General features: G+C 41.0%; 1 protein-coding gene and 1 long non-coding RNA gene across 8 annotated transcripts in view; one reads left to right on the top strand and one right to left on the bottom strand.

The window, feature by feature from the left end:
* Prxl2c (peroxiredoxin like 2C) overlaps positions 1-27,498 on the top strand; it is a 38,974-nt gene extending 11,476 nt beyond the window's left edge. Inside the window, exons 4-6 of one of the 7 annotated variants that reach the window (XM_087204957.1) lie at positions 2,557-2,688; positions 18,287-18,359; positions 25,893-27,498. In XM_087204957.1, coding sequence (XP_087061083.1) covers positions 2,557-2,688; positions 18,287-18,327 — 173 coding nt within the window. In that variant the 3' untranslated portion in view covers positions 18,328-18,359; positions 25,893-27,498. Of the gene's footprint in view, positions 1-374; positions 705-2,556; positions 2,689-4,858; positions 6,536-8,177; positions 17,565-18,286 lie in introns of those variants that run through there. The other 6 variants (XM_087204956.1, XM_087204954.1, XM_087204953.1 and 3 more) reach the window with 6 other exon arrangements.
* LOC110349500 (uncharacterized) overlaps positions 1-27,627 on the bottom strand; it is a 39,911-nt gene that overhangs the window by 11,144 nt on the left and 1,140 nt on the right. The gene's annotated exons all lie outside the window — the stretch shown is intronic.

The following is a 27,627-nucleotide window of genomic DNA, read 5'->3' as shown; positions in this document are numbered from 1 at the left end:
CCGGGGATTTAGCTCAGTGGCACACACCTGCCTGGTCAGCAAGGTCCTTAGTTCAATCCCTGGTACCACAAAAAAAATTTAAAAACTAAAAAACAAGAGGGTTGGGGATATAGCTCAGTGCAAAGGCCCTGGGTTCAATCCCAAGTACTGCAAAGGAAAAAACAAAAAAAGAAGGAAAGAAAGGCAGGTCAAAAGCTGCATGATCATTGTGATACTATGTGATGATTAAATAGACTGATTGGCTGATTTTTGTCCACAGTTCCTGGCTCATAGCTCTCTCTCAAGGCAGGCCATAGAAACTAGAATTTCTCATCTACTAGGCAGACATAAAAACTAAAAATATATTCTCAGCTTCCCCTGTGTTTTTGTTTCAGAGCTGGCCGTAAAGGCATCCTCTGACCTGCTTTCTCTGGCAGTTAGTAGGACAGGACACCTGGTGGGATGGAGACTGCACACAGAACAAGAGGCCTGGCCCCGTCAGCATTGGATCACAGACTCTGTCCAGCCACGTTTCTGAATAGCTGTCTCTGCTCGGTCACTTCTGTAATGAAGTCTCCATGCAAAGCCAGAAAGGGCAGCGGTCCTGGCAGGTGGCACCCAGAGAAGAATGGCAGCTCCTTGCCCTTCCCATAAGCCTAGGCCCATGTATCGCTTCATCTGTGCCCTTAGTAACATCCTTCGTAATAAACTGGGAAACAAGCATTTTTCTGAGCCCTGTGAGTCACTCATTGAACCCCAGGAGGTGGTGGTGGTAACCTGGTGCATAATCTGAGGCTTGTGGCTGGCATCTGAGTGGGAGTAGGGGCAGTCTTGGGGACTGAACCCTCAACCTGTGGAACATGACACGTGTCCAGCTGAACAGTGTCAGAATCAGATTGAATTCTGGGACACCCAGCTGGTGTCACCACAGAGAAAAGCTCCTTTGCACCTGGTGCCAGAAGTTACCTGTCTGTCATGAGAGTACAGTAGGAGAAACTGAGCTAGAGTCATCAGAGTAGAAAACTAAAAGCAAGACACAGAAGGCAGAAATACAAAGAAAATTTAGTGCCAAGAATAGTAAAGAACCTGTTTCTCTGCTCAAAGGGAGTAGAAGTAAAGTTACCTGTCACCTGAGAGCAGAAGTAGGGACTATCTGCTGATGAAGCATAGTGAAGGGCTGCTGTGACAGCCGACCACAGGGGCAGAATAGCAAAAATGCTTTTATTTTAAATTTCAGGAAGGCTATATTCACTGGGGTGCCACTCCAGCAGGCAGCAATCCTGGGGCCCAGACCTCTTCCTTCCTGCCTTCTAAGGACACAGGAGAATCACTCCTGAGTGGCCTTAGGGTTGCTGTGCTCATTGGTCAGAATGCAAGGGAAGCCACAGAAGATGGTTTGGCTGTGGGCCCTCAAAGAGCAATCAGGGTTTGACTAACATTTAACAGTCTCTTTTGCAAGGTGATTTGAAAAGTAGTGTAGCTTCCTGTTAGCAGGTGAGAGACTAGACAGAGAGGAATGGGAAATCAAAACAGGAGCATTCTTGATTTCATAGTTCTACAGCTGACAGTTATCTTTCTTCCATTTCTTTTCTTTTTCTTTTTTTACTTTTTCCCAGCTTTATTGAGTTATAACTGACAAAATTGTTTATATTTAAGGTATACAGCATTGTGGAATGGTTACCACAATCAAGTTAATTAACAAATATTCAACAATAAGGGATCAGTTTATTAATTAGTAGTACATTGACATGGTGCCAAACAAGGGAAGAAAGTGTAGTATAACTAGAGGACAGGCTTTGAAATCACACAAAAGTTTCTTCTGGTTCAGATACTTGCTGTGTGACTTTAACATCTCCTTGGGCCGGGGATTTAGCTTAGTGGTTTCACCACCTGCTGTGCAAGCGCAAGGACCCAAGTTCAATCCCCGGTACCAAAAACCAAACAAAAAACAAAAAAACGACATCTCCTGGTCTCATTTTTTTTATTGTAAGGTGGTGATAATAGCACCTACTTCATAGGGATATTATAAAGATTAGATGAAAGAATGTTCTGGATATTATAAATATTAAAATTAAATGAAAGAATATATTATTTCATTATATTTTAAAACACCTTATTTTACATTTGAAAAATACTATTTTCTATACATTATAGATTATGTTTTAAGGCAAGGTGTGGTGGTTCCCATTTCTTTCTTTTTTTCTTTTCTGTGCTAGAAATGGAGCCTAGGGCCTTGTGCACTACAGGCAAGAGCCCTATAACCCAGCTCTATCCCCATACTGCCTTCTGTATGCTCTGGGTCTCGCATCTCTTGTTCCTATGAAGTAGTATTTCTGAACGGGGGTGTTCGGCAGTGCCTGGAGACGTTCTTGCCCCACACTGCTCAGAACAAAGGATTATGTGGGCCAAAGTGTCAACAGTGAAAGGTTGAGAAACCAGGCTTTGAAGGATGGAAAAAAATCTTTTTAATTTTAAGATGTGACATAAGAGAGAGAATGTTTTATAGAAGTACTGACATCTTCTAAATATCTAATGGAATAGAAAATGGCCATCTAAAGGTAGTTCTTGATATTTCAGGACAGAGTCCCCATGTCAAGTCGAACCTCCTCTCAGGAAGTCTGCAGAGCCTGTGGCGGGCAGTGACTGGCCCTCTCTTTGATTTCCAAGGAGACCCAGCTCAGCAAGGTGGAACTCTCATTTTGGGTCCAGGTAAGCCTCAAAGCCCACACTGGGCTAGACTCTGTTACAAGTCCAAAGGCCACCTGTTCTCCTTGTAAAGTAGATAGCTATGAAAGCAGGAAGCTTGATCTGACAGTCAGAGTGGCCTACTTTTGTAGGAGCATCTTTTGTTGTCAGAGGCTAGGTAGCTCAGTGGAGGTGAGCATTTCTAAATAGGGAGAAAGCATAAGCACTTTCTGCCAGTAGAAGAACCTGTGTAGTTATGATACCTAACAGAACCAGGCAGCTTGCACAGTGAGATGCAAGTCAGTGCCAGGGGCAGCACTTTCAGTAAGAGTCACCATAGGCCTTGTACTTTGAACAGCTTTATTTACTGGTCATTTGGGGCCACCCAAGATTCCTCTGGCTCCATGCTGGTCAGTGTTGAAAGCTGGATCTCCACTGCCTTTAATATTTGGCAGTGCCAGAAAACCTAAATCATTATGTTGTAAGCTAATTTCTCTTGATGATTCTTCCTCTTTAAAATGGTCCACATTATGGCCAGACATGGTGGTGTACGGCTGTAATCCCAGCACTTGGGAGGCTGTGGCAGGAGGATGGCTGCAAGTTTGAGAATAGCCTGGGCTCCATAGTGAGTTCGAGGCCAGCCTGAACTACATAGCAAGACCTTGTCTCAAAACAAACACAAAAAAACCTGAAAATAAATAAAATTGCCCATGTTAGGGAGTATACCTTTTTAAGAGTTATAAAATTAGCATTTACTTAATAAATTACAGATTTTTTTAAAGGAAGGCTTTCGAGGGAAGATTTTGACTATTATCTCAGACTTGTTGCAGCTAGAACTCTAAAGCTACCATCTTCCTTTCCTTCTCTCATGAATTCACATGAGTTAATTTAAAATGAAGTCCTTTGGAGCTAGAGGTATAGGTCAGTGGCAGAGCACATGCTCTGTGGGTTCAATCTCCAGCACCAAAAATAAATAAGCCCTGTTTTATGAGACTGAGCCCCATAAATTTGCCCAGAATGTCACTGAGCTATTTGGGAGGGGTGGTGCTAGGCATAGAACTCCGGGCCTCACATGTCCTGGGCAAGCTCTCTGCCAAAGAGCTGTACCCCTTCCCCCAGCTGAACTTTCAAGTGGTTAATTTCTATCCTCAGACCTAGAAGGGGTTACTTTCTGAACCCCTCAACTTGCACATCTCTGAAACACGTGTCCACACCTTCAGCGGTGTGAGAATAAAAGACACTTGGCATGCACCATCTGTGTGCTACGCTAGGGATACACTTAGTGAAGAGAATGCTTCAGTGCTGCCATATGGGAAGAAAGGCAGCTCTTCCAAAGAAAGGAACTTGCTGCACTTAGTGCACAAATCTGTCGTGTTTAACTCAGTATTTCATTCTCCCTTATTTGATAATAAGCCAATTTACAGTATTGAACCTAATCTCACTATGTCTGGCACAGGAGTATGATATAGGAAATGGGCTACTTTATTGTTTAAGTTAAAACAACAAAGGTTCTGTGTACAAGAGTCAAAGAAAACCAGACCTAGACTATGAATTATAGAAGGATTGTGGACTTCTAACTACACGGTAACTGATTATCTCAATGCCTTAATTGGGAACTCTTTTGGGCTATGGTTATAAAACAGCCTATTAAATCAGTATTTGGGAGTATATTTTGAACTGAATGATTTGTTCCTTTATTATATATATATATATATATATATATATAAAATAAGAAACATACGATTTTCTGGCTTGATTTTTTTTTTTTTTTTTTACCGGGGATCAAACTCAGGACCTTGTGCTTGCGAGGCAGACACGGTGCCACTGAGCTAAATCCCCAGCCCTGGCTTGATATTTTTGTTAATCCTGTTCTCTGCCTGTCTGACAGGACATTTTATTTAATTATATTTAATAAAATCTAACAGAAGCTTATAATTTAAGAACCTTTCCTCTTGGCTCTCATTAAAACATTAAGTATTACTTTTATTTAATCGTAATCCTTGTCATGTTCTATTGCCATAATTAAAAATTATTATGGCATTACAGAAAGAATATAATGTACCCCAGGTAATTAATTTTTCCCTTTTAGGCTAATTGAAAGGTGAAAAAAACTTCTTTGATTTTAATAAGCAATAAACCTCCTGAATAATACTTAAAATGCAGACCTCAGCCTTTGATTCTTACTCTCTTCTAGGTAACAACATCCATTTTATACACCGCGACAGGAATAGGTTGGATCACAAACCCATAAACTCTGTGTTACAGCTTGTAGGAGTTCCCCACATGAACTTCACAAGTGGACCTTCGATTATCCACGTGTGACTGAATACAGACTCTGTCCCTTGCAGATGGGCCCCTGAGAATGTGACCTGAGTGCCAGGGAGGGGCGTGTTTAGGGTGTGATTTGCCAACTCTTCTCAGCCTTGGAGCTCTCAAAAATGGGATATATATTTAAAATTTTATCACTGTTACAGTTTTATGCAAAATAACTAAATATAAATATACAAAAGAAAATGTTAGGCCCAGGGATTTAGCTTAGTGGTGCTGCTGCCTGCCTGCCACACAAGGTCTTCAGTTCGATCCTGGGTACCAAAAAAAAAAAAAGATATATATAAATAAATATGAAATATATAAAGGGAAGGGAAAGAACTGAACACTATTTACTTCAATAAAAAAAATCTCAAATTCTACAATCAATATCACCATCTTTATACCATATATATTTTATATATATATGTTTTTCTATCATTAGAGGAAAAAAAAAGACAGGAAATAAATACCAGAATACTGCCAGTAAGTTTGTATGTCTATATGATTACAGGTTTTTTCATTTTCCAGACTTTTCTATATTTTCCATTGATCTCTAATGAGCATAACGGATTATTTTTGGCCAGGAAAGATCTTTAAACATTCTAGGACAAGCACCTGCCCATATAACATCTCCAGAGGGGAACAGATTGTGTAGAACCGCACGTTTTCATTCTCATACAGCCAGTGACCAAAGCATCTGATCACCATATGCCTGCTACCTATTCTACAAGGACTTTTCGGTGGGGAGAAGGGAATTGAGAGAAATATTTGCTGTAGGGTTATCTTTAATGCAGTGCTGGGGATTGAACCCAGGGCCTCACACATACTAGACAAGCACTCTACTACTAAGATTCATTCCTCCCAACTCGTGCTTTACATTTTTAAAATGTGCTCAGCATGGTGATACTTGCCTGTAATCCCAGCACTCTGGGAAGCTGAAGTAGGAGGATTACAAGTTTGAACTTCAGCCAATTAGTAAGACCCTGTCTCAACATAAATAAATGGCTGGAGATATGCAGCTCAGTGCAAGGCCCCAGGTTCAATTGCCGGTACCAGAAAAGGAAAAACAAATTAATCAGTGTGCTTTTAGAGAGAATTTTAAGAATTGTTTCAATTTTTAAGACTGGAACTTAAATGTACACTGTTCTAGACAACTCATTTCCTACCCCCAAACTGCTCTTTTCTGGACACCTGTCACCATCTTTTATTTTCTACAGTCTTAATATATTTGTTGGAAAGTGTCTCAGAAATTCTGTTAAAAACCGGGGATTTAGCTCAGTGCTTCCGGCGCCTGCCATGCAAGTGCAAGGTCCCGAGTTCGATCCCTGGTACCCAAAAAAAAAAGAGCAAAATCAAAATTGGTAATTATTAGAAAGTGTAATACTGCTTTGAACATATAATACTTTTGAGTAAACCCTTCAAAGTCTCAAAAATATATATTTAATGTATCCAGATATTTTAATGTGTTTTCTCACCTGTACACATGAACAGTCCTGTTTTTAATCAATAAACATAAACTTTGTTATGAATTTAATAATAAAGACTGATGACCTTTTGCTGATTTTAGACTTGAAACTGCTGAATCATAAACTTATGCAAAAATTTATATATATATGGTTTTTTAATACCAAGGATCGAACTTGGGACCTTGCACTTGCGAGGCAGGTGGTGGAACCACTGAGCTAAATCCCCGGCCCTATATTTTTCTAAGATATTCTCTATTTGTTGTTTTTTGAGACAGTCTCATTCTGTAATTCAGGCTGGCCTTGAACTCACAGTGATCCTCCTGCCTCAGCTTCCCCAGTACTAGGATTACAGGTGTGCTCCACCATGCCCAATTTAAAACAAATATTCTTTATGTGGCTGCAGGAGGTACAGTTACATAAATACAGTGCAGTGGTAAATTGCCTACCCAAACAAATGTGTTTAATGTAAAATTACCAGCCAGGGGTGGTGGCATGTGCCTGTGTTCTCAGCTACTGGGGAGGCTGAAACGGAAGTATCACCCAGCCCAGGAGTTCAAGACGAGTCTGTATATGCAGGATAAAAGGACCATCATCTGGGCTGGGGATTTAGCTCAGTGGCACTGTGCCTGCCTTGCAAGTACAAGGTCCTGAGTTCGATCCTCAGTACCAAAAAAAAAAAAGTAACATCATCTGAGCCAGGCATGGTGGTACATGCCTACAATCCAAGCACTTGCAAGGCTGAGGAAGGAAGATTGCTGCAAATTTGAGGCCAGCCTGGACTACACAGCAAGACCCTGTCTCAAAAAACAAACAGAATAACATCTGACATTTTATGGCACTAATTGTTTGCCAGGTGCTATCCAAGTGCTTCACTTAGATTAACTGTAGAATGCTATCATCATCATCATCACCCTGCTTCACAGACAAGAAACAGCTTTTTTCAAGCTAACCTTAGGGCAAAATGAGGCAGTTCCATCAGGGTCAAAAACAAGCAGATATGAGGCTACAGACCATGTTTGAAGCCCACTGCCCTGAGGAGCAGGAATTCATCCCAGGAACAGGAGGACACCGTTTCCTGGCCAACTGAAACACCCCCATCGAGAGTTAAAACTAAGTTGCCACCAGCCACAGTGCTACACACTTACAATCCCAGACTGAGGGATACTGAGGCAGGAGGATCACAAGATCAAATCTCCCCTGGGCACTTAGACCCTGACTCAAAAAGGGCTGGGCGCTGGGGATTTAGCTCAGTGGTTCCGCTGCCTGCCTAGCAAGCACAAGGTCCCGAGTTTGATCCCCGGTACCAAAAAAAAAAATCACAATGAGTTCTCATCCAGGGTAGGAAGATTACTTGAGCCCCAGAGTTTGAGGCCAGCTCAGACAAAAAAAAAGCAAAAAGCAAATCGAAAAACAATCAGAGGCTGGAGGGTGGAAGATATGGTTCCAGCCTCAGCACCCCCTTCCCCCAAAACGAATTGATGTTCAGATTCTTGTTTCAGGGACTGGGGCTGTAGCTTAGTGGTACATCACCTGTATAGCATGCACAAGGCCCTGAATCCCAGCCCCAACACCACAAAAAAAATTTTTTTTCATAGCGAGGATCGAACTCAGGACCTTGCACTTGCGAGGCAGGAGGCTGCACCACTGAGCTGAATTTCCAGTCGGACAAAAATTTTTTTTTAATTAAAAACTAGATAAAAATAAAATTTTTTAAAATGCTGTAGTTTTGTTTTTTAGGGAGATTCATGATGAACTAGTAACCTGCAAATGTTTGTTCATGTTGCCATCTACCATGGGAGCCAAAGTGATTAACAATGACCACAGGAAACTGGAAGACACTTTCTAAACAGGCAACATCATGTGCTTCAGAATTAATAGTTGTTTTAAAGCCAGGCATGGTGGCACACAGCTGTGATCCCAGCACTCAGGAGGCTGAGACAAGAGGATCACCTTGAGTTCAAGGCCAGCCTGGACTACATACCAAGACACTGTCTCAAAGAAACCAAAACAACAACAAAAAAAAGAATTAAGAGTTGTTTGAAGAAGAGCGTTCCAGGGCTGGGGGTGGACCTCAGTGATACCATGCTTGCCTAGCTTGTGCAAGACCTTAGCATCGCCAAAAGGAAGATGAATGTTCCAGAAGATAGATGATTTAAGATATTTAGTTGCGAGCCGGGGATTTAGCTCAGTGGTTTTGCCGCCTGCTGCGCAAGTGTAAGGACCCGAGTTCGATCACCAATACCAAAAAAAAAGATATTTAGTTGCCAAAAAAAAAAAGATCTTTAGTTGTAGACAGTATACATACACATTCTACAAAGAATGATTTTTTTATTTAAAGAGCTTTTAAATTAATTCCATTCATTTTGAATTTCAATTTTTCTTACACATTTAAAACAAAATAGTAGCTATTCCTGTACTAGCTTTGTTAGCAAAAAACTTTGGAGACAAGGGATGCCAGTTTTATGTCAGGAATTATCCGGAGATACTTAGATATTTTTCTACTTAGAAAACCAGATAAATTCATTCCTAACAGAGAGCTAACAATCCCTCTTTTTCCATCCAGTTTACAAAGTCTAAACAAAACCTTTGGAACTTCATTCCTTCAGAAGTGAAACATTAGGCCCCACCTGGAGGCCCATACATGCAACCTTGCTACTCACTGTAAGAAACCTTACAGCTGGGCATAGTGGTGCACGGTTGTAGTCCCAGCACTCAGGAGCCTGAGACAGGAGGATCACCATGAGTTTGAGGTCAGCCTGAACTACATAGTGAGACCCTGTCTCAGAAAATCAAAAACAAATTTTATTTTTTAAAATAACTTTTTAGCCAGGTACATGATGCACATTTGTAATCCCAGCACTCAGGAGGCTGAGGCAGGGTGATCACCATGAGTTTGAAGCCAGTGTGGGTTACACAGTGAGTTTAAGGCCAGCCTGAACTACATAGCAAGATTCTGTCTCAAAAAACCACCAAACAAAAAGAATATTTTAAAATACATAATGGTTTAATGGACAAGTGCAATTTGAAAACCCCCATTCTCAAGCACATGTGAAACATTAACAAAGATTATTATGTATTATCCCTAAAAGTACATTTCAACTATATTAGAAATAGCTAACAGGAAAAAAAAAAAACCTTCCATAGTCATTTATTTATTTGGATGTTGGAAATTGAACGGCACAGGGATGCTCTATCACTGACCTACACCCCTACCCTTTTAATTTTTTTGAGACAGGTTGTCACTAGGTTGCCCAGGCTGGCCTTGAACTTGTAATCCTCATGTCTCAGTCTCCTGAGTAGCCAAGATTATAGGCATGCACCACCATGCCTGGCTGTCCACAGCCATTTTTTTCCTTGGTTTATCAATCATAAATTTTTGTGAATTGAACCCAACAGGAAAGAAAAAGTCTTATTGTGGAAAAATTTAAAAATTTGCTTTTATAGTTATTGTTTATAAATTTTCATGACATATCTTCCTCAGTGATCATTTCACTAATTATCAGTTGAAACATTTGGAGCCAAGTTCTTCCCTCCACAGAATAATGTTAATTTGCTATTTTCAGAAATTTTATACTTTGGCATAATCACTTTTTTTGTTTTTTAAAATTTAAAACCAGGGCCAGGGATTTAGCTCAGTGGTTTTGCTGCCTGCTGCGCAAGCCCAAGGACCCAAGTTTGATCCCCGGTACCAAAAAATAAAAAATAAAAAAAATTTAAAACCAACACCACTATGATTATTACACATTACATATGTCTCAAATTATCACATTATACCCCCTACATATGTCTAATTATTATGCCAATGAAAAATTAAGAATTAAAAAGACATGAAAAACTGATACAGCAAAATAGAAATTGTGATAGGTATTTGAATTAGAACTCAAGATAATGCCAATACTTGTGGAATGTTTCAAAAGTAGTATTTGAATGTGAATTTATACCCTTCAATACACATATTGGGGGGAAAAAGGGCTGAAATTTAATGGACCATGTGTTCTGATTTATGTATTTATGTATGTATGTATTTTTGTAGTACTGGGGATCAAACCAGTACCACTGAGCTATATCCCCACCCCACTCCCCTTTGTTAAATTTTTTTTTATTCTTTACATTCATTACCATTTTGAATTCTCTGTTGTTTAATAAGAAAAAGTATTAATTTCTGTACATTTCGTACATTCATGAAGTTCTTTAGAATGAGTTTTCTGATGGCTGAAGACTAAATGGTAACTAAAGTTTTCTCTACATTTTTTATATTCCAAGATTTTGTCTCTATTATAAAATTCTTGAGTGAGGAAAGTAGGTTGGGAAAACATGGGCATATTTTTATGGTTGAAAATAAATTACCTGCAATAGCCCTCCTGTTGTTGCTCAAAATGACATTTGCATTCCAAAACATCTTTGAAAATGGGTCTCTCAGCACTATGGCTTTTAAAGTGTTCCATGATAACCCACTGGGATGATTCTGTCCCATAAATGTCTCTTTTTGAAGATAACTTCTTGGGCTCATCTCTGGATACCAAGTCTGGGCACTGTCTTCCTGTCACTTCCCCTACAACTATCCCTTCCTCCAATGAGGAGATCAGAGCTGGCTTAGAAATAGAAAGTCCAAGTGAAACCAAGTTGCTATAGTTCTCCAACATGACATCTTTGTACAAATACTTCTGTGCAGGGTTCAGGCATTCCCACTCCTCCCAAGAAACATCTACAGCCACATCTCTGAACATCACCAGCCCATGAGCCATGGTTTATTTCAGAATTGAGTGTATTAATTAGTCTTCCTCTTGATTCCACTCAAAAGAAACTCAGTCCAAAGAAGATGCTTCGGCATCCTCAAAAAAGGTTCTGATTCAAATTCTGATTTAGATTCCAGCAAAAGCCGCTGTCCAGCCCTGCCATCCGGACCTCACCTGCCTTTCACCACTAGACCTTTTCACTGAAGCTCCTACCGGAAGTCCCCTTTGTTAAATTTTGAGACAGGGTAGCCATAAGTTTCCCAGGCAGGACTCAAACTTTTAATCCTCCTGCCTCAGCCTCCCTCAGTACTGGGATACAGGCATGTGCTTAAAATGCTCTGGTTTTAAGAAATTTTAGAGTAGAAAAATCCATAATTTAAAAACATGGGGATGTAGTTCAGTAGTAGAATATCCCTGCATTGTGGAGAGAGTAAGAAGATATGAAAAATAAAACTGGCTATTGATTAAATAGAATACCAAAAAACCTGACAGATTCAATGAGCCAAAATTTGGTGATAAACGGGCACCTTTTACCAAGATGGTGCCAAAGACTGAAGGAGGCTTCTTCCCTTCCCCAAGCCAAAAGAAACCAGAGGCTTTAAAGGCCAGGAAGGCAGTGCTGAAAGGCAACCCCAGCCACAAAACGATCACAGTCGCCCATCTTCCAGCAGTCTAGGATATATATATCCTTCTAACCATTTTAAAAATTGAGTTAGTGCTTGAGAATCTTACCACAAAGAAAACACCAGGGACCAGGCATGATGGTGTACACCTATAATCCCAGCACTTGGAAGGCTGAGGCAGGAGGCCAGTTTTGGCTGAGGCCAAGGCTTTGAGGCCATCTTGGGCTACCTAGTGAGCTCAAGGTTAGCTTGAACTATACAGTGAGACTCTGTCTGAAAAAAAAAAAAAAGGATTTTACAAAAGAATTTACCAACTTTGCAAAGGATACTCCCACCTGTGTATATGAAAATAGAAAATGAAGTCATTTTTACCTTGTAACTTATATCAGGCTAATAATATAAGAAGGGAAAATTGTAAGTTGGACTCTGGCATGAATACATGCCAAATTCCTAAACTGAATATTGGGAAGCCATCAAATCATGTATAAAATATTTGATTTACCCTTACCAAATAGAGTTTACTCTAGAAATGTAAGTTTCATCCTATAGTAATAAGAAAATTCACCACATTAACATGTTTAAGGGAGAAAAATGTTAATATAAATATTTCAAAAAAACAGAAAACCCCAGTGATAAAATTTAGCATCTGTTCACTTATACTTGAAGCAATGTAAGAAAAAATTTCCTCACCCTGATAAAAACTATCTGGTAGATACCTACAGCAGATATTAGACTTGATGGGAAAATGAATATTCCTTTTAAGATGAGGATTTTGTGGCATGGCATGGTGGCACACTCCTATAATCTCAGCATTTGGAGAGGCCAAAACAGGAGGATTGCAAGTTTTGAGCTCAGCGTGGGCAATTCTTTAGCAAGGTTCTATCTCAAAATAAAAAATAAAATAGGGGGGCCAGGGATTTAGCTCAGTGGTTCTGCCACTTGCCTCGCAAGTGCAAGGTCCCGAGTTCGATCCCTGGTACCAAATAAATAAATAAATAAATAAGGGCTAGGAATGTAGCTCAATGCGAAGGCCCTGGGTTCAGTTAAAAAAAAATTGCACTAGAGTTCTAGCTAGCCCAAAACAAATAACAGTACAGAACTAAAACTCATTTATCACATGACATGATTGTCTACATAGAAAGCCAAAAGACACAAATCCTTAGAATTAATAAGACTAAGATTGTTGAGTATGAGCATTCAACAACCAATTGCATTTCTAAATAAAATAAATTATAAATCTTATCTATTTATTTATTTAGTTTTTTGAGACAGGATCTTGCTAAGCAGTTCAGGCTGGTCTTGAACTCATTATGTAGCTCAGGCTGATCTCAAACTCTCAGTAATTTTCTGTGTCAGCCTTCCAAATTCTGGGATTATGGGCATGGGCCACCATGCCTGGCTGGAAACCTGATTTAAAAGTAATGTATAAAAGCAATAAAATTTATAAGATATCCAAGAGTAAATATAAGATAAAATGTTCTATATCTTTATAAAACATTTGTTTAAAGAGATCTTAAAACAGGATTAAATGCAGATATAACATATGCATGAAAAAGAATTCTCATTATACTAAAACGTTAGTTCCCAAATTTTCCTATGGACTCCTACTAAAGCCCTTAAAGTTTTTTATGGAATTTGACATGCTGGTTATAAATTTATATAGAAGAGAAAAGGCTCAAGAAAAGCCAAGATATTCATAAAGAACAAGAAGCACTTTGTTCTGTGAGATATCAAAATATAGCATAAAGGGGGTGAGAGTAGTGTAGCTGAGCCCACCCGGCTAGCCTTGTTCTGGAACCTAGACCCACTACTTCGTTCTCCCTCACCTGGGGTGAACGAAGATAAATGACAAAGAGACACGACAGGGAGTTAGTTTAACCTGCGGGCAGCCATAGGGCTCTTGCCTCTTGGTAGGCGAGGAGCCCCTAGCATCTGGCTCATCTTCCCTTTATTCACCCAAACACAGGCACAAGCATCTGCTTTCCAATATCCATTAGTACATGCTCTGGTAAACAACTTAACCTCACCTGTCTTTCAGTTTTCCCTAGAACCTGCTATATGCAGTCATCCCTGAGTACAGCCTCTCTCCTTTGTGCTCACAGAGGAAGCCAATAGGCCTCAATTCTCCTCTGGTCTCTGACAGGGTAACTCAGTAGTAGAGTTTGTGCTTAGATGGACAAGGTTCTAGGTTCAATCTCCAATATATATATATATATATATATATATATATATATATATATATATATATATATATATATATATTTGCCACCATAGCAATTAAGATAATGTGGGGTTAGCAGGCTGTATAGGGAGAAACCAGAATAGACTAAGAAACCCTGAAACAGATGTGTACATATATAGATAGGGTTTGATATGCGGCCAAGTCTAACCTGCAGATGCCTGTAGGGAGGTAGACTATGAAATGAATGGTGCTAGGAGACTTGAGGATCCATAAGGAAAAAAGAATTATTAGCTCAATGTTTCTCCTACACTATTTCTTAAATCACTTTGCATGCAAATCTAACTCTCTTTGATAAAAATTCCTATCTCATACCAAACACAAATTCCAGAAGAATTAGAGCCCAAAATACGAAAAACAAAATAGGGCATATGAGTGTAATCTCCGCACTGCAGGGCCCTGGAGTATGAGGATCACAAATGTAAGTCCCACACTTGGACAGTTTATTGAGACATTGTCTCGAAATACAAAAATAAAAAGGGCTAGGGACATAGCTCAGTGGTAGAGTGGCCTGGGTTTGATTCCCAGTTACAAGTTAAAAAAAAATCCTCTTGGAGAAATCGGTGTAGTGTTGGGGTTTTTGTTGTTGTTGTTGTTTTGTTTTGTTTTTGAGACAGGGTCTGGATACATAGTTCAGGCTGGCTTTGAACTCACTATGCAGCCCAGGCTGGCCTCGAATTCACAGTCATCCTCCGGCCCAGCCTCCCAAGTGCTGGGATCACAGGGATGCACCACCACACCTAGCATAGGAAGAGAATTCTTAAACAGGATTTTTAAAAAATAAAAATGAACCAGGCATATGCCCGTAATCTCAGTTATTTGGGAGGCTGAGGCAGAAGAATTCCAGGTTTGAGACCAACCTGGACAACATATTGAGACCCTGTCTCAAAATAAAAAGTATAAAGGGCTAGGGGACATGGCTCATTGTGAAAGACCTGGGTTCAATCCCTAGTCTCCCCACCCCCAAAAAGAGAGAGAAAATAAATTGGGAAAAAATGTTTACTATCAAGAATACATCAGGAGCTGGGGATGTAGCTCAGTGGCACAGGGCCTGCTTGGCAAGCTCAAGGCCCTGAGTTCCATTCCTGGTACCAAAAAAAAAAAAAGTACATCAGAACTTCTGCAAATCAATTGTTTTAAAACAAGACAAACAGCCGGGGATTTAGCTCAGTGGTTCCGGCGCCTGCCTCGCAAGCGCAAGGTCCGGAGTTCAATCCCCAGTACCCCCCCCCCCAAAAGTCTGGAAAGCATGGGCTGGGGATTTAGCTTAGTGGTTCCACCGCCTGCCTTGCAAGCACAAGGACCTGAGTTTGATCCCTGGTACCAAAAAAACAAAAAACAAAAACAAAAACAAAAAAAAATAAAACAACAAGCAAAAGGCTAAGTGAACAAACGAGACACAGCTCTGCAGGGTTAGGAGGGACAGCCCAAAACCCCCTCACCCCACAGCACCTGGAAGTTCTGGGGCTCCCAGAACCACGTGAGGTTGGATAATTTAATAGAAGAACTGCAGAACTTACCAAGAATGATTACACTTGCAGTTACAAAGGGTTAAAATAAATGGGCCTTTTTAAATCTAAAATATTAAAAGTGAGCTGAGGGTAGAATCCAGAAGGACCACATGCCAAGGCTCCACTTGTCCCTGCCCTGGTGTCAAAACAGCATTACCTTCCCAGCCATGAAGTGTGGTGACAGAGGTCACACATACCTAAGGCAAAAGGCTGAAACCTGAAACTCCAAGCATTGCCTGACACGACACACACCCCAAGGAGAATTCCAACCCTATCCAGTTCAAACACAGGTGCACTAAAAATATTCTGTAAAATTACTTCAGGCTCTGTGTGTCAGATGCCCGTGAAACACAAATGAATTTCATGTTTGGACTTGAGTCCTATTCGGAAGATGTCTCATTATCTGCATGCAAATATTCCAAAATCTGAAAAAATTGGGGAATTGGAGGAATATTATCTTCACCTTTGGCTGGCAGACCACAAACCGAGGATTACAAGTTTCACCACTGAACATTGGAAGTTTCAAACATCATCTTGTGAGGCAGCAGTGCCACTGGTCTATAATCCAGATGATTCTTTAACAGGTAGCTATAATAATACACATTGTTTTTTTTAAAACAGGGTCTTGCTGGGGCCATGGATTTAGCTCAGTGGTTCCGGCGCCTGCCTCGCAAGCGCAAGGACCCGAGTTCGATCCCTGGTACCAAAAAAACAAAACAAAACAGGGTCTTGCTGTGTAGTCTGGGGTTGCCTTGAACTCGCTATGGAGCCCAGGGTTGCCTCAAACTCATGGTAATTCTCCTGTCTTAGCCTCTGGAGTGCTGGGATTTCAGGGATACGCCACCACACTTGGCTTGTACCACAGGATTAAAGAAACAAATGGCAATGATACCTAGCAAACTAAGGATACTGAATTTCTCTCCCAAGATGAAGGTGTGCATGATCAGGGTACTGTAGACCCACAGGCTTTGGCTCAGCTGGCAGCATTTCATGTAAATGGGAGCAGCGGGTACATGGATGTTATGGTTTATATCTAGATGTCCCCTCAAACCTCAAGTGCTTATAGGTGGGGCTTTGGGGAGTGACTGGATCATGAGTGTGTGATATTGGATTACGGGTGTGATAACTGAATTAGTATCAGGGGCTGTGTGACCCCCATAAGGGTACAGTGAGGATAGGAACAATACAAGACAAAGGGTTTACTGCATAACGGGGGTCCAGGACAGTCAGAGATCTTATCAGGCTAAGACCACAAGGCTCTGGACTTGCCAGTATTTATTGATCACACAACATTGCAGGGGGCATAAAGGCAGATGCAGGGAATAGTGGGCTAAGGTGCTGACAAGAGCCAGGCTTGTAAAAAGGGAGGAACGATGCAATTTTGTGAAAGACAGGTTGTGATAAGTGAGTGACCTGTGTTTTAGTTAACATTTGTTCTGGGAGAATGGCTGCATAAGAGTCATAAAATCCTCAGCTGTGGTGTTATCTTGCTATCAGAGGCACTACAGTATCACTGACCATTGAGACCTCAACTGTGACTGTTGGCATAGGGAGCTGTTTCACAAGTCACATAGGCCTAGGACAGACTCACAGTTTAATCAATAGCTAATACATTGTGGCCTGCCTTGCAAGTGCAAGGTCCTGAGTTCAATGCCTGGTACAAAAAAAAAAAAAAAATAGCTAATACATAAGCCAATTCAATAATATTTTATAGCTTGCTCAGCATGGTTTCAAGCAAGTCCCCAGCAAATTAGTCCACTGATTGGCTTAGCATGGTTCTGGATGTGTGTAATGGAAAGGCCCACCCTGGGTGTGGGTTGCCCAGCCAATAGGCTTGTAGCACGGATGGGCTAAAGGGAAAGGAAGGTTTGCTGCTTGCTGCTTCCTGTCTGCTCTGCCATGGACTGTTTCTCCTCTGTGATGCCCCTCTGCCGTGCCACCCTGCCGCAGAGCCAGCCAACTATGGACTGAAACCTGTACGATCTGGGAGCCAAAATAAACTTTTCCTCCTTTAACTTATGGATGTTGGGTATTTTGTCCTAGCAACGAGAAAGTAACTAAGAGAATGAGTGTCTCTTGTGTCACCTTCATATCTTTTATTCTTAAATGGTGAACAGTACTGCTGAAAATTAAGTATATGTCATGTATGTGTGCACATATATGTATATGTTTGTGTCTCTATGTAGATATCTTTATATATCATACAGCTGTACTATAGCATGTTTTAGAGTAATATTATGCGGTTTATACTGTACCTGCTTAGAACCTACAGTTTTACTAGGCTTCTCACTTCCTTTCTCACCTAGAATGATACAGCAGTGTCCTTCTAGGGCTCTGTATTGCTGGCTGTCTTGGGGATGAAGGGATCTGATAATAAGGGGAAAGGGGCTTCCCAGTGCCTGTTATGTGCTAGATACATGAGTGATTTAAAGAACAAATACAGCAGAATATCAGCCTTTAATCATTTAGAATACACTTAGTGCATTGGAAGAAAATTGAAGTAGCTAACAAGGAGGAGAATAAATGATAAACAGCCCTTTGCACTGTGCAGTCAATCTCACAGAACAGTTAGACCCCGACTTATAAATGAGTTCATTCCAGGAGAATTGTTCTTAAGTTGTATTCGTTAGTAAGCCAACAAAATGAGTTTTATACAGTTCACCTGTGAAAGTTTGTAACCTTCTGTACTTACTGTATGGAAACTTACTGTACTGTACTTATTGTACTTACTGTACAGAAACTTGCTGTACTGTGCTTGCTGTACTTACTGTAGCTTGAAGAAAGTCGAAGAGGACCAAGGTCAACTAAAGGTTTGTATATGAAGGAGGTTTGCATGTGAAGTTTGTTTGGTTGGTTGGGTTTGTTTTTTGGTTTTTTGAGACACAGTCTTAACCATGTAGTAATCCTCCTGCCTCAGTCTCCTAAATGCTGGGTTTACAGGTGTGCACCACCATGCCCAGGTGTATATGAAGTTTTAAAAGCAGCTTACAGACATCCCAAATATAATTAACCTTATTTATCAAGATGAAGTATTTGATCAAAGCTCTATGGAAGTAAAACTTGTTTTTAGAAAATTATTTTAAATATTATGACAATCTCCTTATAATGCCATTTTAAAAAATAGTTGAGTAGTCAGAATATTTTAAAGTTTTCTTTAGAAATCATCGCAGCCCACTGTTATTTAATTTCACACCCAGAGCAGCCTGTAATCATTGACATTTCCAGGCTTTCGCTTGTAAGGACTTAAAATGCCATATGCGAGTGTATTTAACACCTTGATGTAAATAAATAATAGTCTCATTTCCAGTCAACATGCATCATGACTCATACACCAACATTCATCCTTTTTGCATAGCCCAGTAGGTTTTCCAGTGCAAGGTTCTAGACTGAAGGCCCAGATTTTGATATTTTGTTGCTCATATCTTATTGAGAAGTATGAAAGCCTCCTGTGAATTAATTAATTGGCACCCAAGAAGGAAACCAACCAAAACCAGATTCTTTCAAAAATATATTAAGAGCCAGGCATGCTGGCACATGCCTATAATCCCAGCACTCAGCAGACTGCAAGGAGGATTGCTGCAGGTTTAAGGCCATCCTGAGCTACACAGTGAATTGAAGCCCAGCCTAAACTACATAGCCAGACTCTGTCTCAAAAAAAAAATTGAGAAAGGCTAAAAATGTAGCTCAGTAGCATATGCATAAACTATATGTGACTATATAAAAAATTGCAAATGTTTACCTATAAGGAAGGCAGGTGATTTGGGAATATCCCTGGATGATTCTTTATGTTTCTATATATTGCTTCATACTCTCTGAAGTTTGAACACTATGGGTATGTTACCTATTGCTGGGGACCAGCTTGAAACCATGCTGAGCGAGCTATAACATATTATTAAATTGGCTATTGATTAAAATTATGAGTCTGTCCTTGGGCCTATGTGACTTGCTAAAAGAGCAAAAGAAAGAAGGAGGGGCTGCCTGAGGTGTGAAAGCTAGGGTGTGCAGGAACATGGCACTTTTGGCGACTCAGACTGCAAGGCCATGTGGCAGAAGCACACAGGTCATGTGAAGGAAGGGCAAGAGGAGGTGCTGATGGTGAGGCCCATGCCAGGTTACAGAGGCCTAATACGTTGTCCAAATACCATTATCTGCTCCTAAGAACCAGGCCTGCCTGAGAAAATGGCTGGTTGCAGGATTAGGGCAAGAAAAGGTCAAATTAGGCTGGGTATAGTATTGCACACTAGTAATCCTAGCACTCTGGAAGGCTGAGCCAGAAGGATCTCAAGTTTGACCCTAGCCTGGGCAATTTTTAAAGAGACTCTGTCTCAAAATAAATGAATGCTGGGCTGGAGATTTAACTCAGTGGTTTCGCCTCCTGCTGCACAGCACAAGGACCTGAGTTCAATCCCTGGTACCAAAAAATAAATAAATAAACAAACAAACAAATAAATAAATGCACCAGGCATGGTAGCACATGCCTGCAATCCCAGCTCTTGGAAAGCTGAGGTAAGAGGATCACTTTGAGTTGGAGGCCAGCCTGGACTACATAGTGAGTTCAAGGCCAGTCTGAACTACAAGTTTGTGGGGTTTTTTTGGTACCAGGGTTCGAACCCAGGTCCTTGCGCTTGTGCAGTAGGCAGCAAAACCACTGAGCTAAATCCCCAGCCCCTGAACTACAGGTTTTGAGACCTTGTCTCAAAAAACCAAAACAATACAAAATAAATGAAAAAGAAAGAATGAATAAATAGATGAATAAAAGTCTGGTTCAATCCCCAATACCACCAAAACAAAAGAAAACACCCAAAGACAAGTTAAACCTGGAACCGGGACTGGGGTGAGAGCCTGGGTTCAATCCCCAGCACCATAAACAAACAAACAAACAAACATTCAAAAACACCTGGAACATCTTAGGTCAGAAAATAAGAAAATACCGGGCATGGTGGCATATCCATGAACCAGACATGCTGGTTAAAGAACAAGTCTGATTTTCAAATTCTTCACTTTGATTTTTCTAAATATATTTTAATGTTATATTGGGAGGTATATTTTAGGCAGAAGCATTAGGATTTTGTTTACGGTACTGGAGATTTAACCTAGAAATTTGTACATGCTTGGAAAGTGCTCTGCCCTGAGTTATACCCCAGACCTTTTTTAAGCCTTATTTTGAGCAAAGTCTTGGTAAATTGCCCAGGCTTTCCTCAAATTTGAAATTCTCCTACCTTAGCCTCCTGAGTAGGTATGATTACAGGCATATGCTTAGATGTCTGGCATACTTTTTAAAAACCTACTGAAATTTTTCTTTCCTGACAGTTAATACCATTCTTGAACTGAGTCTAGCCTTTTATATTGTTTTTAAATCTATGTTTTATACTGGGGATCAAACTCAGGGTCTCATACATGCTAGACAAGTGCTCTACCACTGAACTACATCCTGTATTTAAGCTATATTTAAATTTTAAAAATATAATATTCAATAATGCTCAAACTAATGAAGTTAACATATAAATGTGAAAGCATAATTGCTCTTCTTTAGACACATACTGTTCAGTAACAATTCACTTTTACTGACAACTTCTAGAAACAGACTGCTTATATTATAGGCCATCTTAGCGTTCTGGTTTTTCCTTTACATATCTCCTAACTCTGGGCAAAACAATTCATTAGTCACTTGACTCTGCCTTTAAAAATGGAGAAAGGAAATTACTGTAATAGAGAATCCAACCTACTTTAGCTGTTTGTGCTCTGCACAATTCAGTCATTCCCACCTTCCTTTTCCCGTGGAGAATGAACAGAAGGCTAGGATTTCTTCAAATATGGAGGAGTTTGTAACAAAAAGAGAGCAATCATCTCATATGCTTGAATCAGCACCTAGTTCTTTTCCAAAGCCAGGAGAGTCTTTGCAAGGACTTTTCTTTCCAGCACAACAAGAGATAAAGAATAAATTGCTTTTACACTTCTAGAACTGCAAAAGAGACTTGAAATTGATTACTTTCCTTTCCTTCTGGATAAGGACAGAGAAAGTCAGACAAGGATATCTTTCTTGTCCTACAACCACTGGCAGGAGAAACGAGCATAGTGAGGGTGAAGGAGACTGTTAGCGCCCTCCAATTACCTCATTATCTCTGCTGATGACTGCCAAGCATGCCAGCCTGCCGTCAGCGTGCCCCAGGGCAGGGGTCCAGTGGGGTTGGCCTGGCGGCCAGGGCCCAAGGCAGAGACAGCTTGGATCTGAGGCAAAGTTGAAGAGTCTAAGAGAGAACAGCCAAGTCCAATTGAACAAGAAGACTGAGACTCCAGCCAGAAGAGCTGGTCCAACTCGGTCAGGGAAGAGAGCTAGAAGTCAGTTTCCAAAGCTGAGACACGGTGCCAAGGAGGTGTCCGAGGTGCAGAGGAGGACACAGAGGGTGGTCTGGGTAGAGGTCTGTACCCATGGTTCTATGGATGGTTCTTAGTCTACTTTCTGTTGCTCTAATAAAAATACACAAAGCTGGATACTTGGTAAAGAAAAAAGGTTTACTGAGGTGACAGTTTGAGGTTCAAGAGCATGGTACCAGTGTCTTCTCGACTCAGGTGAGGACCTCATGGTAGATGGCACAGTAATGGTGGGAGCAAGCTGGGTATGGGGCACATGCCTGTCATCCCAGCATTCTGGGAAGCTGAGGCAGAAGGATCGAAAGTTCGAGCCTAGCCTGGGCAACTTAATGACTTAGCAACACTTTGTCTCAAAATGAAAATAAAATAAAAAATAAAAAGCGTTGGGGATGTAGCGCAGTGTGGAGGGCCTGGGTTCAATCTCCAGAACTAAAATATAGAGGAGGAAAGCAAAAGGGCCAAGTGGTACATTCAGAAGAGAGACTGATAACCCATTCTGTCAGAAAACAATCCAGTTCCAGGAGACCTGTATTAACCCTTCTCAGAGTGTTGACCTAGGGCTCCCCTCTTTTTTTTTTTTTTTTTTTAGGAACTGGGGATTGAACCCAGGGCTCTCACACTGAACTACATCTCCAAGTGTTTTGTTTTGTTTTTTTGTACAGGGGATTGAACTCAGGACCTTGTACTTGCAAGGCAGGCACAGTGTTGCTGAGCTAAATCCCTGGCCCTCCAGCCTTTTTATTTTGACAGGAGGATCTAGTTAAGTTGCTAAATTACCCAGGCCAGGCTTGAATTTGCAGTCCTCTTACTTCAGCCTCCCACAGTGCTGGGATTACAGGAGAGTGCCACCACACCTGGCTTGCTTTTATTATGTATAACTATACCTCATTTTTTTTTTTTTTTTAAAGAAAAGCTCATCAGAAGTAGACACAGCAGGAAATTTCTGTAGCCGAAATTGTTGCTAATTAACCTAGGGTTCTTTTGCTTGATTCAGGTGAACAGCTCTGTTTATTAACTCTGTCCACCCTAGTCGGGATAAAAACCCTAGAAAGATTCATAGGAGTTCTGGAGCTCACGTTACCTGAGAAATAAATCACAAGCAGGGTTAAATGTCCACCAGAGTAGCTCCTGCTGCAGCACAGGAGGCCAGTGCTGTGGCCTGGAAGGAGGAAGGAGGAAGGAGGCCCCCCTGGACTACAACCCAAGCAGTGCTGGGAAGTGGTACTTATGTAGCAGCTTGCAGTTCTGTTACAGTCGGTGAGGGCTGAACCCAGGGAATCTTCTGGAAGGCTTGCTGTGAAAGTTTGCTATGTAAATGAGGGGCCCAGATCTCTCCCTTCCTGAGCTTAGCCACCCTGGCGTGTCCTCTCTGTTCGCCCTGAAGTGGCTGTAGGGGGCCGGACATGCACTGCCTGCCCTGCTGCACTCATGTTGGAGTGGAGACCGCTGGTTTGACAGCCAGGCTGGACATGTGAGCACCTGGCCCAGTCCATTGGGGTGCAAGGCGGAGGGGCAGACAGCCACTGGCTGGCTAAGCAACACCCTTTGCAGCCTGCAGAGTAAAAATGAGGCAGGCGCTTCACTTCTCTGTCTCCAAATCATGATCTTAACTGTACCCTCAGAGTAGAATTTCAATAGGAGGTTACTAAATCTTCACAAGTGCCTCCTTTTCACTTACAAGAATGAAGTAATGAGAGAATGCACTGCCCAAGAACTGGGACACAGATAAAGGAGATTTTAATTTCAGAGTTCTGAGGGACTGTCTAAATAAAAATACTCTAAAATCTGCTTTGAGCTCAAACTGTTAACCTCTCTCTCTCTCTAGCATGGGTTGAACCCAGGGATTTTATACTGAGCTACATCCCTAGCCCTTTTTAAAAATTTTTAATTTTTTTTTATTTCTTAAATTTGAGACAAAGTCTTTTTAAGACATTAAGCCACTTGAGCCCAGGCTGGGCTTAAACTTGTGATCCTCCTGCCTTGGCTTCCCGCTGCAGCCTCCTGGAATGGCCCACCTCATGAAGATTGTGGGCCTTTCATCTGCTACACCTCATAGTGCCACTGAGTTATATCCCCAGCCCTTAATGTTGTAGACTTTTGAAATAGTATTCCTGTTGTTAATTTATTTTTCTGGCTATGGATGCTCTTCCTGTTAAAAATATTAAATAAAACAGCAGAATGCCAGGGAGGTCAGCATAGGCAAAGAGAATTCTGGTTATTTTAAGTCTTGTGATCAGAGTATAACTAAAGATACCATCACCTAAATAGACCTGATACTTCAAAGGACTCAGTAATTGCTAAATCTTTCTCTCACATTACCATTTGAAAAATGCTGGCGTGCATTAGATATAGTTAGATCACATGTTCATAGAAAAGAACAGAACATGGGAGAAATGAAAAGTACTACATGAAGGCTCACACTTTTGTTCCCCCTCTTGGCTAAACACTGCTATCAACACAAGGCGAGTAGGCTCCTCACATTACGAACTTTGGAAATCTAGGTAACCACTGTTAATAGTCTGTCTTAAGATAAAATCATAGATTTAATCTAGGCTTGGTGGCGCACACCTGTAGTCTCAGAACTTGGGAGGCTTGAGACAGGTTGACTGCTGCAAGTTCAAGGCCAGCCTTGGCTACATAGTTCAAGGGTAGCCTAAACTACAAAGTGAGACTGTTTCAAAAAACAAAACAAAAAACTCAGATTAAAAATAATTGGTTTAAAGTGTGCATATTATTCTGTAAACTGCTTTTTTCACTTAATACGGTATTAGTATCTGAAAAGACCCATGTGTTAAAAATTTGGTCTCCAAGCCTGGTATGATGTTCCATACCTATAATCCCAGCACTCTGAAAAAGTGAGGAAAGTGGGTCCCAAGTTCAAGCCCAGCTTGGGCAATTTAGCAATTTAGTGAAATAATCTTTAAAAAGGGGGGAGGGCTGGGGATGTAGCTCAACAACCTGGGTTTAAGCCCTGGTACCACAAACAAAACAAAACAAAACAAAACTCCATCTACATTGGGATCTGGTCTGAGGTTGAAAAGTGTTAATCTAAAATCCTGACCTTTATTCAACTCTAGAGGTTATTGGATGTCAGGAGCCCATCATTGTGCTCTGGCCCCTCTGGCCCTGGAGCCAAGTGTATTCCTATGCCCCAGGTGTCCCCAAACTCTCGCTGAGTGACCTAGGATGGCTGCCTGTCCTCTCCAGTGAGACCCCTCACCTATAAAATGTGTCACCTTCTGGCATTTGCCTGAGGGCTCCCTCCCCAGGGTATCCAGCACATGTGGTAGCTCAACAGTCATTCCTTTGTTTTTCTTCTAGAAGACTGTCTCTGAACAGACTCTGGGGACTTCAGATTCATGCTGGAGTTATCACAATATCTAAGCAAACAGAAGTGCTAAGGGTGGAACCCAGGGCCTTGTGAATGCTAACCCAGGTGCTCCACCACAGAGCCACATCCTCAACCTCTTAACATTTTATTTTGAGACAGGGTTTGGCTAAATTGCCCAAGTTGGTCTGTGATCCTCCTGCCTTAGCCCCTGGAGTAGCTGAGATTATAGGCGCACACTATTGTGTCTGGCTCCAACTCTTAAATGTAATAGTGAAGATTTTATTGTGCGTTCTTATTCCAATATGACTGCCACCTGAACCACCTAATTTTTATGAAAATTTAACTTATTTACTTATTAGATTACTTATTGTCACATTAATAAACACTGTAATGAACTGATTTTGAAATTTATATTACTGAAGTTACTATCATATCAACCAGTTTCTACTAATTTTAATGTATCATTTCAGGATTTCATCATATGATTTTAACAGAAATATACATACAAGAAAATGTCCTATAACTGTTTTCCTTTGAGGGTGAATTTACCTAGGAAAGACAGGTTTTGCTTTGGTAGTGCCAGAATAGGAATATTCTAAAGACCCTCTCTTTTTCTTTTTGTTTTTCTTCGGCTTTTCAGGGTGCTACCTAAAATGTTGAGAATCACAAGCAGGCACAGTGTTCTCTAAGCCCAGGAGGCTCAGGGAAGGACAACGTAGAGCCTTGGAGAGTGTATTGGTTCTCATTCCAGCTTGGCACCTTCTATTAGTGGTGTCCCTTGTCCTCACTGAAAATGACAGCCCTGGACCAATTAATGTCTAGGGTGTTTTCAAGCTCTGACTTTTATTATCAATAGTCAAATAATGAATCACAAACCATCCCAGCAAGCAAACTCCAGTACCTTTCCTGTGGTCAAACTCTCAGAGCCTAGATGTCAACCTATTGACGAGGGGAGTCAAATTGTTCAAAAGAAGTGTCCCAACAGGGTAGGGCACGGTGATGCATGGCTGCAAGGCTGAGGCAGGAGGGTCACTTGGAGGTCAAGGTCAGTTTGAACTACATAGACTCTGTCTCAAAAAAATGTTACCCACAAAAACCTATCAGATAAAAAATATGTAGCACTCTCCTGGCACTATTGAAAAATGACCTAAAAACAAAATATAAAGAGGATTTAAAACTTTAATATGGGCTGGATGTGGTGATGCACACCTGTAATCCCAGCACTCAGGCTGAGGCATGGGGATTGCTGCAAATTCGAAGCCAATCTGGGCTACATAGTGAGTTCAAGGTCAGCCCGAACTATGCAGCTAGACCTGCACAGACCAAAACAAACAAATAACCCCCCCCAAACCCCTTTAATATGTATATTTAGCATGTTGACTTTGTTTAAAAAAATGGAAGATATTCTGCATAATTTTAGTATATGTGCTGCCAAAGCGACCACAGATATTCTGCATAATTACACAGTATAATCATTTATCTTATTTCTTAATGAGGTTATATGAACAAAACTGTAAAATTATGTATTTGCAAAATATGAAAATACTTTTTTTATTTTTTGAGACAGTCCTGCTTTGTAATTCAGGCAGGCTTCAAACTTGCAGTGATACTCCTGCCTCAGCCTGGAGTGCTGGTAGGCATGTGCCACCATGCCCAGCAATATAAAAATGTTTAATGATATTATTTATGACTTTTTTCTTTAATTTATTGTTAGAATTTCCAGCCCAAACACTATTTGAAGGTGAGAGAAAATGAACTGATGTAAATGAACCTGGCATTTAAGAGTGACATTTAAGTAAGTCATTCTCAAAAATCGCAAGGTCGAATTCAATCCCTGGTACCAAAAAACCCCCCCAAAACAAAACAACAGAATTGGTAGGTCTCCCACTACCTCAGCAGCTATTATGTATAGTAGCTGCCCTCTTCCTATCGTGCCTTGCCCCTCCCGTGTGACGTCATCCCAAGATGGTTGCTCCCACCAAAGAACAAACCCTTCTTCCCAGCATGCGCCTGTTCCCGCCTAGAAAGTAACCTAATACTCGCTCACCTCCTACCACCTAGTGACATCACCGGCTCCTCTATTCCCTAGTCACTACCTCACTCAACCCCACCTCAGCCCCTACAAACCCCACCCCAGTCTCTATAAAAGATTCTCCCTGCCCCGGCCATATTGTTTTTGTCTCTCCTTTGTTTAGAGACAACCTGGCAGATCAATTCCCCTAATAAAGGCTCGTTGAGTGACCTGGTCTGGTCTTGGTCTTCGGCCTTTTACTGACAAGAACGTCACAGATACTTGTATTTTTGTTATTCTAGGGAACCACTGGGACAGTGCCCATGTAATATCTATTCAAAACAAGACAGCGTTTTAAATTTTC

The sequence above is a fragment of the Heterocephalus glaber genome, unplaced genomic scaffold (genome assembly GCF_053883595.1).
Source record: "Heterocephalus glaber isolate CG9 unplaced genomic scaffold, H.glaber_assembly_v1.0 deba00000594, whole genome shotgun sequence".
Taxonomy (NCBI): domain Eukaryota; kingdom Metazoa; phylum Chordata; class Mammalia; order Rodentia; family Bathyergidae; genus Heterocephalus; species Heterocephalus glaber.
Note: the sequence above shows the minus strand (reverse complement) of the source record. Positions and strands in the feature narration are given on the sequence as shown.